Below are 16,860 nucleotides of genomic sequence, written 5' to 3'. Positions count from 1 at the left end.
CTTTACTCCTGTATCTCTACCCTCTCTTTACTGCTGTATCTCTACCCTCTCTTTACTGCTGTATCTCTACCCTCTCTTTACTGCTGTATCTCTACCCTCTCTTTACACCTGTATCTCTACCCTCTCTTTACTGCTGTATCTCTACCCTCTCTTTACTGCTGTATCTCTACCCTCTCTTTACTCCTGTATCTCTACCCTCTCTTTACTCCTGTATCTCTACCCTCTCTTTACTGCTGTATCTCTACTCTCTCTTTACTGCTGTATCTCTACCCTCTCTTTACTGCTGTATCTCTACCCTCTCTTTACTGCTGTTTATCTACTCTCTCTTTACTGCTGTATCTCTACCCTCTCTTTACACCTGTATCTCTACCCTCTCTTTACTCCTGTATCTCTACCCTCTCTTTACTCCTGTATCTCTACCCTCTCTTTACTGCTGTATCTCTACCCTCTCTTTACTGCTGTATCTCTACCCTCTCTTTACTGCTGTATCTCTACCCTCTCTTTACTGCTGTATCTCTACCCTCTCTTTACTGCTGTATCTCTACTCTCTCTTTACTCCTGTATCTCTACCCTCTCTTTACTGCTGTATCTCTACCCCCTCTGTACTCCTGTATCTCTACCCTCTCTTTACTGCTGTATCTCTACCCTCTCTTTACTGCTGTTTATCTACTCTCTCTTTACTGCTGTATCTCTACCCTCTCTTTACACCTGTATCTCTACCCTCTCTTTACTGCTGTATCTCTACCCTCTCTTTACTCCTGTATCTCTACCCTCTCTTTACTCCTGTATCTCTACCCTCTCTTTACTGCTGTATCTCTACCCTCTCTTTACTGCTGTATCTCTACCCTCTCTTTACTGCTGTATCTCTACCCTCTCTATACTCCTGTATCTCTACCCTCTCTTTACTGCTGTATCTCTACCCTCTCTTTACTGCTGTATCTCTACCCTCTCTATACTCCTGTATCTCTACCCTCTCTTTACTCCTGTATCTCTACCCTCTCTTTACTGCTGTATCTCTACCCTCTCTTTACTGCTGTATCTCTACCCTCTCTTTACTCCTGTATCTCTACCCTCTCTATACTGCTGTATCTCTACCCTCTCTATACTGCTGTTTATCTACCCTCTCTTTACTGCTGTATCTCTACCCTCTCTTTACTCCTGTATCTGTACCCTCTCTTTACTCCTGTATCTCTACCCTCTCTTTACTCCTGTATCTCTACTCTCTCTTTACTGCTGTATCTCTACCCTCTCTTTACTCCTGTATCTCTACTCTCTCTTTACTGCTGTATCTCTACCCTCTCTTTACTCCTGTATCTCTACCCTCTCTTTACTGCTGTATCTCTACCCTCTCTTTACTCCTGTATCTCTACCCTCTCTTTACTCCTGTATCTCTACCCTCTCTTTACTCCTGTATCTCTACTCTCTCTTTACTGTTGTATCTCTACCCTCTCTTTACTGCTGTATCTCTACCCTCTCTTTACTGCTGTATCTCTACCCTCTCTTTACTCCTGTATCTCTACTCTCTCTTTACTGCTGTAACAGCTCTCTGGAACACTGTGCAGTGTAAGGATTCATATTGCTTTGCAGGCTTTAAGACCCAGGGTATTTATTGACCCGAAGCTCACAACTGGTTTTTCCAGGGCGTGGCCAGCAGAGAAAGCGAAAGTGAAAATTAAATCTCTTGCTCTCTTGCGCAGTTTCAAGATAATAATGTAGAAAGACCACTCGGCATTTAAGTGAAGGTGAGTGTGTTTTCGTAAGTAATTTATCACTTGTGAGAAGTTAGGTCTTAGATACTGTAACAGTGTATCTTTGGGCTAAAAGGGAAGGAAAGTTGTTTGCTTTATAAACTGATCTCACAGTAATAGGATTAAGTTTCTTTGTGTTAACATCTCCTTTCCTGTGTGCTGTACGCCCAGCTCTGCAGCGATCTCTTCACTCTGACAGCTCTGTAGAGCCCAGGGCCCTCAGGAGAGATGAGGACACTGACTGTGCTGGGGCTCCTGGCTGCTGTGTGGGGAGCTTTGAGGACTGAAGGTACAGTAGTTCCCTCTTCTTCCTCCTGCCTCTCCTCAGCTCAGGACTGGAAAAGGGAAACTTCAGCTACATTTAATCCCGGGAAATGAACGGTCGATACATTTGAATTCAGATCAAAGGGTGTCTTGCAAGTTCTCTTGCACAAGTTTTCTTCCTTGTCTTGTGTGTATTTTTGGAGAAGACTAACGGACAACTTCCTGAAGGTGCCCCCCCTATAAACAGCAGATGAAATTGAAACCGGCCATATTTGTTAGTGCTTCCAGTTGTGGTTATTTGTGCCGTTGAAAGTGCAGGCTGTGCTTCTGTGGGTCAGATGTTTTGGAGGGATGCCTTAATTAACTCAAGGCTAACAACCCAAACTCAAGTCGAGTCCTCTCAGGCCTGACTTCTAGTCTTCTCAGACTTAACTTCCAATTTTCTTCCAGTCCTCGTGGGACTAACGTCCACAGTGTGGCTCTTGGCTTGGCTCACTTATCAGCCTCAGACCAATACATTCCAAAGACCTGTCTGCCGGGGTTCAGATCAGCCAATTCTAATCTGAGATTTGCACATCTGTCCTTCAGGACTTTTTACTGCTTCCATCAGGAGGGACAGGATAAAATATCCAGTATTTGAGAAAACTCAGAACTTCTTCTGAGTTATACACACAGGGTTGATATTAACATTTCTGAACTGCCCATGTTCTGCCCACTTCTTTCTGAAGTAATTATGATGTCATTAATTGTATTTGAATTAAATATTTTGGATTTATACTTTCGAAAGGGAAGGGAATGAAGTATGTACTGTGTACTTCATACTGTCATTTATCATTTATCAGTAAGGAACGAAGGATGCTATTTTCCCATTTACAACCGTTTTTTGTGCAATATATGCCAGGGACCCGTGCAATACATTTATGTTTATATTTACATCTATATTTATATTCATATGTGTGATATGATTTTTCTGTGTTCTGTTCTGTTCTAGTTTGTTCTTTGTGTGTCCGGACTGTGAGTCACTCTTTTAGTGCTCCCCTCACTGTACTGATTGTATTGTATGTATTGTACTATTATTATTATTATTGTATCATTCGTCACACTGTGGCTGTGTTGTGTGTGTTAAGCTGCTGTTGCACTGCAATTTCCCTCACGGGATCAATAAAGTATCTATCTATTTTATTGGGTCAAAATTCTGATTTACTATACAAGCAATGGGAGAGCAATGGGTTAGTCCTCATTTCACCAGTAGAGGGGTGACTCGGTTTCCCAAACTGGGACCCTTAATTGATGTGGATGGATCAGGATAATCTGTTCTCTCAATTCTAAAACCTTTTTTGCAATCATAATTCTGTCCATTTCATCTATTTTTTTACAAAAAACTCGAATTCAAGATCAACTGTGATATCTATGGGCAGTTGCTCGATATCCAATGTTCTTTGAGGTTTGAAGTAGTTGGTTCTGTTTCTTTTGAGTATTACTGTGTAATTTCTTCATGTAACATCAAAGGAATGATAAACATGCTGTTTGTCATATATAGAGTATAAATGTGGATGATTTTAAGGTATGTTTTTTAAGGTATGTTTGCCCAGTTTCTTCAAACTGAAAATGAACAAAGGTCCTTTCTTGCATTCCTTGTAATGACCCCACATTTATGATCGTGTCTCAAGAGTCTCTTCTCTTGACTTGAGAGTTACCAGGCCTACTTTGTTCACAACTTACTTGTTGACAAGAAATAAGCACACATTCCCAGATGTTAAATAGTATGTCATACACTACTTTCATTCCAGTGATACAGCACTTCATTATTGGTGTAATCAGGTGACTACAGGCAATCACACTGTTAGTAACAGAGTCTGGAAGGGCAATGTACTGAATTACAGATAACAGTGTTTAGTGTGTATGTATTGTATAAGAAAGCATTCCGACTTATGGAAAATTAATTTTATCTAAGGGTTTGTGAAATGTGACCTTTATGCACAGTATATGTATTCTTTTATACTTGATGCAGTAAGCACTGGGCTCATTGGGTCTGGGCCTGATGATCCACTCTTCTGTGGCCCCAGGTTTCTCTGTGCAGGGCCCCAGGGACCCTCTAGTGGCCAGGCCTGGGGACGAGGTGCTGCTGCCGTGCTCTGTGGACAGCGCTGTCCCCCTGCAGGAGCTGGAGGTGGAGTGGATGAGGAGAGATCCAGACACCCTGGTGCACCTGTTCTCCGAGGGGGAGAGCAGGCCAGAGTCCCAGCACCAGCGCTACCGGGGCCGAGCGGAGCTCTTCCCTCAGGAGATTCCCAGAGGAAACTTCTCTCTGCGGCTGGCCAACGTCACGGCTGAAGACACAGGAGTGTACAGGTGTGCCGTCCACACGGCGCAGGGCTCCGGTGAGACCACAGTGGAGCTGAAGGAACAGGGTGAGCTGGGAACACAGAGACATCATCCTCTCTGGGAAACAGGAAGTTAAGTTATTCACAGCAACATCTGTTCTTCTGCATCTGTATTTTAATTGTTTTAACTACATTCATAGCCAGCAGCCATATCTCCCTGCAGCTCCCAGCTGGCAGCCCACTGGTCAGCTGGCAGCAGTGTGAGCCTGGTCAGTACCTGGAGGGGAGACTCCTGGGAAAGCTGAGGCTGCTGCTGGAAGAGGTGTTAGTGGGGCCAGCAGGGGGCGCTCACCCTGCGGTCTGTGTGGGTCCTAATGCCTCAGTATAGTGAGGTCCTGACTCTCTGTGGTCATTAAAAATCCCAGGGTGTTTCTCGAGAAGAGTAGGGGTGTTACCCCAGTGTCCTGGTCACATTCCCCTGGTCTTTACCAGTCATGGCCTCCTAATAACCCCCCTCTCTGAACTGGTTCATCACTCTGCTCTCCTCCCCACTGAGAGCTGGTGTGTGTGAGGGGATTGGAGCATCATCCAGGGGGGGCTGCACACTGGTGGGGGTGGAGGGGATCCCCATGACCTGTGAAGCACTGTGAGTGGAGTGTCCAAAAAGTGCTACATAAGTGTAGGGATATTATTATTATTATTATTAAAATTTTCAGAATTACTGACAAAGTCAGTCTATTGGTCTTAATGTGATTAACAGGAAAGTTTCCCAAATACCTAACTGAGAACTCAACAGGTATATAGTAGTTACACTTACTGTCTTATTAAGGGCTGTGTGTCTAGATTGCCAGTATTGTATCTTTGTATTCTTGGGGGGACCAGAGTATGTGTCATTGATCTAAGGGCCTTGTTCAGGGGCCCAATGGAGTAGGATTTCTGCCAGCTGTGGGATTTGAACCAGCAACCTTCCAGCCACAGGCACAGATCCTTAGCCACAGTGCCACTGCTCCACCCTACCCAGGTGCTGAACTGGTCAGAACTCAGGTGTTCTGGGTCTTTACAGCCTGATGACCTGTAACAGCTGCTGGCCTGTGGCTCTCAGGGCCTGGGGTGCTCACTGCTGGGGGACGTGTGAACAACAGGGTGGCTTTCAGCTCTTGAGCAACACTGCTGCTGTTACTAACCTGACTCGACCTCCCTGCTCCATGTTTCAGAGCGACTGGCTGTGAGCGGAGCCAGCGAGCCTGTGGCTGCCTATGCTGGAGGGGAGGTGGTGCTGAACTGCTCTGTGGACACGAATGTCCCCCTGCAGGAGCTGGAGGTGCAGTGGATGAGGACAGACTCTGAAGTCCTGGTGCTCCTGTTCTCTGAGGGGGAGAGCAGGCCAGAGTCCCAGCACCAGCGCTACCGGGGCCGAGCGGAGCTCTTCCCTCAGGAGATTCCCAGAGGAAACTTCTCTCTGCGGCTGAAGGACATCAGGACTGAAGACAAGGGAAAGTACATGTGCAGAGTCCACACAGACTCGGGTTCCGCAAACACGACAGCAGAGCTGAAACAGCTGGGTAAGACATAGTTATTTATGTCCATAAAGAAAGCTGAATGTTGGAAGTGCTCCTGCTGTATGTCCTAGCTGTGCAAATAGAGGAGTATAACTGCCTCACACACACTGGAGCTCCTGCAGCTCAGCTCATCTCCCCAGTCCTGGAGGAGTCCCACTGAAAAGACTTGGAGCAAGATTCATAAAAAGGCTCATTCAAACTGAGAAGAGAACACCTCAAGTAAAACTCAGAAGTAAAAACAAATGTTATTGTTCCAAACTAGAGGAAGTGGTTAAATAAAATGTATCCAAGAGGTTGGTTAAAAGTTGAGGCATGCAAGAAGCTTGAGTTCTTTATATTTCTGGCATATCTTGGATGAATACAAATCAGAGACAATCCTGAACAAGACAAATATTCATTAACAAAACAATAACACAACTACACAACAGGTAATGTTAGACAGTAACATATATGTCATTTTGTTTCAGAGGCCTATGTCCTACAGACCCAGAAACGCTAAAAGCTAACCCTATAAGCTGAAATCACTATGCAACACCTTAACAGGCCACACAGAGATTAATGTGTGTCCTAAGAAATGGATACAACTCAGAAATTAATCTCTCTTCCTACAAAATTGATGCCTGAAAAGAAATCTGTCTCCCTATTTTAAAAAATGCATCATCAATTAAGAGAAAATAAATATCTGTGGATTCCATAGTACAGGAAGTCAGAGCTCCCTAAAATACATTGGATGGCAAGCTGTCTAAAGTTATGTTAATAAATCCACAATCCGAGACTGATCAGAACTGAACAGGCTGTTTTTGGTTTTTGTGCTGTGTTCTGTTTCTGTTGAAGTCTCTGATGATTTATCGTGAAATTAATCGATTAGAGTAATTCATCTTGCAGGCGTTTGTCCAACCACGTTTTTCATTTAAATCATTTTGAATTTTATCTGCTGCTTGTCGGAGTGTGGAAGAATAGCAGAGCTTGGATGATACTGTAACACTTCGGGGTTCACTTGGGCTGCCGCATCAGGTCGGCCCCCCACCGTCGGGGACTCGAACCTGGGCCTCCGGCGTCACTCAACAGGGACCCAGCCACTTGAGCTAAAGGGAAATCTCCCCTCAGCCCAGCGGCTGTGGTCCCTGCTATTCACAGGGAAGGGCGGTGACGTCACCGCGCTGGTAAGACGGCTCAGCTCTCGCGAGCAATGGAGGCCGTGGGCGTTTCAATACGCTGTCCCTGTCTTCCAGCCACTGTCCCGTCTCGTTATCTCGGGCTTACTAAATTAATCTTTACCAGCTCTTAATTGTCTTACTCGAACCTCATGTTTATTGTGTATAAAAACTGAAATAAAGTCAGCGAGACTCTAAAATAAAGTTATCTACTGTGTGAAAACATTGTATAAATTGACAGCTACAACTTTCATATTCAATAAATAAAATGATTAAATAAGAGCCTATTTTGTATAAAACCTAAATTAGTGCAAAAGTATCCTGTCCTGTCCAGGGTGTACCCTGCCTTGTGCCCGTTGCTTGCTGGGATAGGCTCTGGCTCCACTGTGACCCACGACCCTTTACTGGATAAAGCGATTCGAAGATGCATGGCTGGTGTGTAACGTAATTCTGAGACTGAAATGATTGGTATTTAAAAGGCTCACTGAGATTAACTGAGTTTTGATACATATTTCAACATAGAGTAGGTGATCCTCTAGTTTAGTTTGTATTAACTTAATTGTTTCTCTACCCTTACACATAAACAGAAATTAGACTTATTGGTCTATAATTACTTGGGTTGGTTTTGTCACCCTTCTTATGGACGGGCACTTCAGTTACCGTTTGGCAATCCATGGGTATTCACCCTGACTTGAGTGACTGTTGGAAGAGTTGAATTGATACAGTACGTTCTGAAGAACATCACTCATTTCCTTTGCTAACTGGTAAGATACCACTGGGACCTAGAGATTGATTTACCTTGAGTCCCCTATAGTACCTGAAACACCTTTGCCTCTTCAGCCACCTGAGTGAGTGAAACACTCATTTAATGCATCGCCATTTCCTTTTCATTGTTTAGAGGTTTCCCATTGCTATCCTGGATGTATTTTACTTCATCATTAACAGCTCTTTTGCTGTTGCAGGGCTGAAATAACCTAATTCATTTTAGCCTCCATTGTAATATTACTTTCAATTTCTCTCTTGGGTCCTCTAATATCATATTTTACCCGTGTTCTTCATTCACTGTGCTCCTTTTCTTGAACTCGTTTATGTTGTTTTTTATTCTTTTTGTCCTTTATTTTCCATTTATATTCTCCTAATTGCTTTGTTGAACTATTTGGCATACTGCTTTTAGCTTTTAATCTTATCACTCTTCGGTTAATCTGTTTTCTGCTTCAGGTGGAATGTTTTAAACTGCTCCCATCCGTTCTCCAGTGATCCTTACCTGTCCTGTACTGCTCTGTCTCATTCGTTCAGTGTCTGCTTTCCTCTAAACATCTGTCATTTACACCATCCCAGTCATGTCAGTGACTCTTGTTCTGACCCACTCAAGGCTTCACACTGACTGCCCTGTTCATGTCACGAGATCAAAGAGCCTCTGGTTTTTACCTCCTGTGGTTACTGGGTGAACTGGCCCAGTGCGGCCTCACTCCTGCTGACTGCTCTCCTCTGCTCTTCCCAGGGTTTTCCACAGCTCACGTCTGGATCCTGGTTCTGGCTCTTTCTGCACTGGGAGTCGTGCTCCTGACCAGTGTGCCAACATGCCTGTTCTTGCTCCAGAAACGTGAGTTCAGCTTTTACCTCATGTCATGCTGTAATTCAAAATCTCCCAACATCCTTTATTGCCTGTTATAAATCATTTAAATCATAAGATTTCATATTTTATACTTAATAGCAAAAATGATTAATTTTTGCTGGCATTTCCGTTTATATTCCTCTAAAATTATGTTGTTAAGATTATTTTTAATAAAATTAATCAAAATTAAAATAGCACACTATGAACATGTCTCTTGTCCCAGGTGAGACCAGAAGATGGTGCCACTGCTATCTGGTGAACTGCTATGTCCCAGGACTGTTCTTGATCACAGCCTTTATTCTGTGGGCCATAACTGAAGGTGGGTGAGTCCAGTTAGTCTGAGAGCCCTGTGAAACTGTAGCCTTGCAGTCATGATTTAACTTTGGAAAGAAAGAATGAGGGTATTCTTCTGCATATCTAAGTGACAAAATACAGTCAACACAACTGCACCTTAAGTAATTGAATTGTGACTGTGAACAACTGCATTGATGAGAACATAGAGGAGAGGAGAGGAGGCCATTCACCCTACCAGGGCTCATTTGACTGGTAACATCATTCAGTCCTTTGATGAAGGATCCCAGAGAATCCTATTCAACAACACGGCTTGTTTCCAACACCCATAACCTTTTGTGTAAAGTACTGTATCTTATTCTCAGTCTTGTGCTTGTGCTGCCCCACTTTCTTCACGGCCCCAGTTTGAAATATCTACCCTTCTCATCACTCTTCGTTTTTAATTCATCATTTCGATCTGAATCCTAGAAATTACTTTGGATACTTGCAGCCTTCAAGTTGAGAAATATTGCAACATGAATCAGAATTTGGCTCGTCAGCAATTATAAGCAGGGTCTTAATTGCTAACTGTGAGCTTAATGAATGTTATTTGTTTTGTTTCTGAATGTCATACGTGTGTTTCGTAGGTTTTCTCTGGGAGTCAATCATATGTGCCACTGTCAATGTCCTGAGGATCCTGCTGGTGTTAATGATGGCCCCGTCTTCAAAGGGGTTTCCAGGTGAATGATATCCTCAGGATAGCTGAGTTTCTTTTAAGGAAAAAAAGAAAATAATTAATCATTTTTGAGTCGGTGAGAGGTGGTTTGGAGAGAACGTCACCTGTTGATTGAAGAAAGCCTGTTGGTTTAAGACCAAAAGGTGGTTAGATGATGCTTCATTTCTCCCTATCGATCATGAACCCTCTTAGCACACAGTCTTTTCTCACCAGGAACATTGAAGCAGTACTGGGTTAGATCTCTGACACCCTCCATACATTTGGATCCATGGCCTCTGGCACTTAGGTGCTGTAGTATTCCAATGTCCTCCTTTGCATGGCGTACAGACCAGCCAGGTCGTGAAGGCCAAAGGGACGATACTGTCACATCTCATACTGATGGGCTACTCAACATGAGTGAAGCTTAAACCTTTCACCAGAGAATGACACCCTGCCTTTAGTGATCTCAAAGACAAGATCTATATTGTCACTGCTTTAGCTTTACTACAGCAGTTCCTTATGATGCTTTTTTCCAGGGGCTCCTGGCACAGTCTTTGAGAGCAGTTTACCGTTGATTAAGAAGTGTCCCTAACTCCCGATAAAGTGTGTAACACCTTGCAGTGTAAACATTTCCAGCTTGAATGAAAAAAGGGGTGGGGTCCAGATACTGTAATCAAAGCAATTATAAAGTTTATCTTGGTTAACCTTAGTTGATTAAGTTCTGGATAAATGATTAAGAGTGTCAAAAGTGTAGGGCATAGGACAGAACAGGAAAGGGGAGAGAAGAAGTCACCACAAGAGAGAGGAGACAGAACTGGAAGCTTCTGCCAGGCAAGAGCTCCTTGTTTGAAATCATCAGAAAAGACCCAATTTAATGATTGACCATTTGTAACAGTACTGTGTCCGTCAGATTATCTGATCACTTTTTTGTCTCAAGCCTAATTGGCCTATCTTTTTAAGCATTGGCTTGCCCAGTGACAGCCACTATCTGTGAGGCTTTGCGAGTTGGCCTGAAGAGATAGTCACCCGCTGAAGAAAAAAACTGGAAAAATGTAAACAAGCCTGTGAGACAATGTTGTGAATATAAAACTTGTGGCAGATTGCTGCTGATCTGCTTATAAATGCTGAGGTTTGAGTTTCTCTGTGCTTACTTATTTATTACTTATTATATTATTTTATTTGTGTTTTCTTGTTTAAGATTGCCTCTACAAATTATCAAAACGTTTTCCTGTTATCTTAGTTGTGAATATCACCTTCTGCATTGGTAAGTAAGGAATAAGTGATTGTTAATAAGCTGCTATTGCTTTTTTTTACTTCACATCATTATCAGCTGGATTTCAGGGGCAAAATTGTCTATTCTATTTTTCTCTGACTCATTTCCTCCAGCCTGTCAGTGTGGGACACTCCCTTTAGACTAAAGAGACTCAGTTCCTCCAGCCTGTCAGTGTGGGACACTCCCTTCAGACTAAAGAGACTCAGTTCCTCCAGCTTGTCAGTGTGGGACACTCCCTTCAGACTAAAGAGACTCAGTTCCCTCAGTGAGGGGCACTCCCTTCAGACTAAAGAGACTCTTTTTAGAAGAAGTAAATGATGTGTGAACAGCTTGTTGCTGTGGATGAGTGGCAGCGTGAGGTAGGAAACAGTAGCCAGCCACCCCTCAATTGCTTTTTATTCCTGCTTTGTTTACCAAGGTGACTAATTCCCTAGGACAGGTGTAACCCCCGGAGGCAATTATCCATTGCACCTGCCTTAGGTGGCTCAGTACTACACAAGTTGTGATCTGGCAGCGCTCAGGGGCTCTGTCACAGAGTTCGCTACGTCTTGAGCTTCTCCCCATGTACGTGAGCTCTTGCTGTGTTATTTCCTGCTTTCTGGACCCATGCTTTACCGTGACTTTATTCATTGGATTCCCCCTGGCACTTTGCTTACAGACTCTGCTTGTTTCCCTGGTCTCTGAGTTCGGAGTTCCCCTCATGCTTTTTCTGTGTTTACCTTGCTTTGAACCTTGCCTACACTTCAGACTTCATTTGTCTGTACCACACGTGTTTGCTGATATTTCTCTGCCTGCTCTTGGATTTATTTCACAAAAATGTGTTGCTGCTTTATTATCCCCAGCAGTGACATATGTTGCCAGGGCTTTCTCTCCTGTCCCATTGTTTCCCATTTGTCAACTGTAGTTTATATTTCCTGCGCTTGCAGTCTGTGGAGTGCCTGATGAGTATTGAATTACATCTAAATCATTTTCCCCTTATAACGATCTAGGTATAATTTTCAGTCTGCAAACTTGACTCATTTAGTATACTAGAATCTATATAAGTTAGGACGAGCAGTGGTCCAGGTACAGATCCCTGTGGTTGATTGATTACATCACCCCAATGTGCGTTTTCACCCCTGATCTGTACTCCGGTTTCTGTCCATTAACCAAGTACACCCATCTTCGGGTTTACGTAATGAAAAAAAATGTGCATAAAGAAAATTAAATTCTCATTACTTTGTGAAGAAGCTTACAACACAAACCCAAGGTCTCATTTACTCTTAAGAGTACTGAAATGACAGAATAAGAAAACTACTGCATGTTGCTGATAGTTAAGCCCATTTAAACTAGTACAGTAGTCAACAACATATATTTACAATGTTTAAACATTTTATTTATGATGGTATGAAAACAAGCCGAATATTGAGGAAATGGAGAGATTGTATTCTGTAAATTATCAAGTAGTAGGGAGGGAAGTGCAGTTTCCTGAAAATGGCTTCATATCGAGAATAATATGCTCTGTATCCATTACTTCATTCATTACATTATTTGTATTTTTATTTCTTATCATAGTATGTTTGGGATGTATGGAAATGTTATTTTTAACCAGATACAGACCATAACTTTTCTTCTTTTTGTTCTAGCGAACGTGATTTGTGCATCTGTTTATCTGTAATAATAATAGTTTATTATTATTATCTGTAGTAGCAATTAGAGTCCTTTTGATGCTCTGTGGCACCTGTAGGATTTGCCATAGAATTTAGGAACTTGTATGAATTGTATGTCTTACATTGCTGTTTGTTTTATTGTCCAGTTATGGCTGTGGAGTTTGGTACAACTCATGCACAGAGCTCAGCTGAGCAACGGCTCACTGTATTGGCATATACAGGCTCAGTGATGTTTTCTCTCTATGGGTTTTTTGTAAAAGGTAGGAATATAATTTTATTTGTATACTGTATATTACTATTTTTTTAACGTAAATAAAAATCATGCATTACAAATTTTCAATTACATTATACTCACAGACACCCACAAACAAACCTGAAATTCCCAACACCATGAAATTCTCCTGGACTACCTTTGGTTGCCTGTTGAAGCTCTGTCTTTATCCTTAGTCCCTTCTCCATACTAAGAGATACCACAGTGTGAGATCTGGGAAGTAAAGTAGCTCAAATCCAAGTTATTCAATGTGCTGCACTGCCGCCCTCACCTTAGGGCGGGTGCACATTGTTGTGATGCAAAGTGATCATTATGAACATATCTTAACAATTCAACAGTGTGCGATTTTGGCATCAACCACTGCAGAAGACCAGATGTTTCTGGATTATAATATGCCATGAGACACACCTACAAGTCAGTTTTGTTGTCTAATCATACATGCCTATCTTTGTGAATCACTCCTAACCCACTGTCCTGATAGCAGACACCAGTCTTCCTGCCTGTTTGTGCACACTTGCCATTCTTTTTCCAAACTGTTCAATGAGGCATTCCTTGTGCACTGTACAATTTTAACACAAAATTCCCTGATTTCAAATTTGTGCTTTTATCTATATATCCTATGTTAGATGCACCTTTATTTCCTTTTGGTACTGTGATCTGTGTGTGCTGCATTACTGTACATCTCTGTTACATTGGTGGGTAAAATGCGATTTTTAGAATTTCAAGTAAACCGTTGAGCACTCTACTTTTAGTATTCAGTAAGTTGCACCTTAATTTACTCTTGTGTTTTCTCTTTGCAGGAACAGCATCAAATGTTCTGGAAAAAGTGTTTTGTAAGCACTAAAACATTTTTCTTATTATGAAGAAGAAGATACATATAAAGACTGCAGAGAATGCAATTTTTAAGAAAGCATCTCTTTGAACATTGGAATTTTACAATGCATTTTAATTGGCACAGGCACACATTAAACCAGACATACTGTAAATAATCTGACAGGGTTGTGATAGTGTGTCATAAATCTATGTGCTTTTATAATTTAGGGTGTGAAATTGCTAATAATTCATTTCACTATCAATTTATCATACATGTAAACAATGCAGTGTTCATTTTACTCATTTTATAGTTAACAATTGTTCTGTAAAGTGTTTCTAGATGTAGCTGAGGTGAGTTGTTCTGACTCACTTTATGCTGATATTAATATCATTGAATGTTGTAATCCCTCTGAAATGCTAGATAAGCAACCATCGAAAATTAATAACCGTTATACATAATGTACATTTGTTTTTCTCCACAGGTGGTTTTATTGATTTAGCAGTATTTCTATATTTTTTAATCCTTTTTATGAGTTTCACAGAAAAATTCATAATTGGTAAGTTATCAAATAAACCTTTAAGAGTCAGCTGCAAGTCCAAATTCATTCATTTTTAAAAGGGATCTTTTAGGGGTAAATCTGGACAATCACAGAAACAATTTCTAAATTATAGAAGGATATCATTGGTTAAAGCCGAACTAGCACTATTCTGAATGAATTTTAAGCCTCTCTGATGAAGTCAGATTTATAAAAGTAGATTAGATCTACTTTTAGAAAAGTAGACCCCCAAATACAGCTCCTGATCACAATACAGTACTGTATAATATTGTACCCAGGGTGGTTTATATGTTCTCCCTTTTTTCCCATGGGTTTGCTTCTACAATCCAAAGACATACTGGAAGGTTAATTGGCTTCTGGGAAATTTGGCCCTGTTGTGAGAGTGTGTGCATCTGTGTTTTTCTGCCCTGTGATAAACTGGCATCCCATCCAGGGTGTACCCTGTCTTGTACCTGTTGCTTGCTGGGATAGGCTCCAGCTCTCCCAAAACTCTTAATTGGGTAAAGCGGTTAGAAATTGGATGGATGGATGGATTTGTACCTATAGCCTCTATTAGACTTTAAATGTGTGACAGGACAGTGTTAAGTCCCCATGAGAGGTTACACTAAGGTGGTTCTGGGGTTCTGAGCATCTGAACACTCAGTGAGGTAGAAGAGGCTTTATTACAGAGTATTAGCTTTACACACTAAACACTCTCAAGGAAGCCCCACCTTTACTGCTTCTAAACTGCAACAAACTCCAATGTTGCATCGTAGCTCAACCACAATTTTCCTCATGTGACAATGTGAACTCAAATCCATACTACTGCCAGAGGAAAAAATAGTTACAATTTGGATTTTTACAGGAAAAAATACGATAAAAGTGATTCCAAACATTGTTAAAGTAATGTAACTTGTAAATTCTAACTTCTTAAATTTAGAAAGAAAAAAAATTACAAGGGTTAACACCAAATGTTCCAGGTTATACTGTGGGCCAGTATGTGCAGACGTCTACTGGAAAGGTATTGGAGAGCAGTGTTAGCAAAGATTTAACATACATAGTGAAGAGTATTTCACCCAATTTGAAAAATGTAAAGTATAAAAATAATATTTGCTTTATGTGCAATTACAAATAGCATATTTGTTTTGCAGGTTGTGCATCTGGAGCATGTGTAGCTATTTTTTTCCTGAATGTGAATATTTGTTGGCAGAAATGTAAGTAGAACTCTAGAAATAGCAATCTGAGAACAACACTTGCTCTTTGGTCAAAAGCCTTTTGGCATTCAGTGAACACAAGAAAGCTGTGGCTTTAGCTGAGTGGATAACATCAGAAGATTCCTGGTTTCTTCGTCATTTTACTGTTCTGGAGACCCAGGAAAGATAGAAGAAGGGAAGGTTTAGTGATGTATAATAAGTGTTCAAGATAAGTCTTTAGGTCCTGATAGTATCTTACCAGTTATATTCAAGGAAATGAGTGATGTTCTTAGAAGCTATTGACTCAACTCTTCCAAGAGTCACTCAAGTCAGGGTGAATACCCATGGATTGCCAAACAGTAACTGAAGTGCCCGTCCATAAGAAGGGTGACAAAACCAACCCAAGTAATGATTACAGGCTGCACTGTGACTCAGTGGTTAGTATTGCCCTCCTGCAGTGCTGGAGCCCTGGATTTAATTCTGGACCTGGGGTGCCGTCTGTGTGGAGTTTGTATGTTATCCCTGTGTTCGTATGGGTTCCCTCCAGTTTCCTCCAACAGTCCAAAGACATACTGTTATGCAGCAGTCCCTGAAGTTCAGGGCCATAGTGGATTGCAAGCCAAGCTCCAAGCGCAGGTTCTTGGAGCAACTTCTGTGATCTTTGAAAGGATCGAAGCTTAAACAATGGGTATTGGAGAAATAGATGCAGGCAAATTGAAAGACTAATGGAGGCAGGCATAAACAAATTGGGAATTGGTGAGCTGTTTGTTGCTTGTAAATGGGCGTATTTCTATTGCAACATTTGTGAAACATACATTTGGGTAGCTTGCTGTATAACCATTAATGTAATAGTAATAATAATACACTTAACAATTATCCTGTTCTATTTATGCGTCTCAATACATTTAAATTGCACATTTAAGCACGATATAAACCAAAGAACACTAATAGTTCCAGAAAACATTCCCTTTGAGAGGTTACACTTTTATGTGAGATGGAGGGTTGGCTTTCACTGTTTATTTGGTGTTCGTAATTTAATATTAATCATATTATTTGCCGAATTGTATGATTTATTTTCCCTTAAAGGGTTCTCAACAATCTGACATTGTTACAGATTCAGACTACCACATTCACATCAAATTCATTGTAAATAAACTTGTACAATTTCTTCTTTCAGATACATTTTTGAAAGTCGTTTCTGTGATTCTCTACATACTTCTGTTTATAATGAGCATCCTTTTGTTGAACAAGATCCTCCGCAATGAGGAAGGTATGTACAGTATGATTTGCATATGAGTAAATGACTTTGTGAATGTTATTTTTCTCTTTCCAAACAATGTCTTTGACAAGTGTTTGATTTTCACCAAACATCCTGGAATCCTTGCTGTTTGTAGATGTTGTCTTTCTTGTCTTTTCCGATTATCTCCAAAGCAAAACCTTTACATTTTGCTGTCAAATATAATTCTGCTAGGAGTC

General features: G+C 41.3%; 1 protein-coding gene across 8 annotated transcripts in view; it reads left to right on the top strand.

The window, feature by feature from the left end:
* Positions 1–1,590: 1,590 nt before the first annotated feature.
* The window catches only part of LOC148645813 (uncharacterized), a 71,655-nt gene continuing 56,385 nt past the window's right edge, over positions 1,591–16,860 (top strand). For 5 of the 8 annotated variants that reach the window (XM_088611352.1, XM_088611354.1, XM_088611346.1 and 2 more), the window contains exons 1-3: positions 1,591–1,742; positions 1,920–2,037; positions 4,079–4,423. In XM_088611352.1, coding sequence (XP_088467478.1) covers positions 1,977–2,037; positions 4,079–4,423 — 406 coding nt within the window. In that variant the 5' untranslated portion in view covers positions 1,591–1,742; positions 1,920–1,976. Of the gene's footprint in view, positions 1,757–1,919; positions 2,038–4,078; positions 4,424–5,550; positions 5,899–8,550; positions 8,653–8,887; positions 8,984–9,581; positions 9,675–10,847; positions 10,914–12,717; positions 12,832–13,642; positions 13,676–14,137; positions 14,213–15,342; positions 15,406–16,561; positions 16,655–16,860 lie in introns of all 8 variants that reach the window. The other 3 variants (XR_015928127.1, XM_088611345.1, XM_088611353.1) reach the window with 3 other exon arrangements.

The sequence above is a fragment of the Lepisosteus platostomus genome, chromosome 18 (genome assembly GCF_059453375.1).
Source record: "Lepisosteus platostomus isolate fLepPlt1 chromosome 18, fLepPlt1.hap1, whole genome shotgun sequence".
NCBI lineage: Eukaryota > Metazoa > Chordata > Actinopteri > Semionotiformes > Lepisosteidae > Lepisosteus > Lepisosteus platostomus.
Note: the sequence above shows the minus strand (reverse complement) of the source record. Positions and strands in the feature narration are given on the sequence as shown.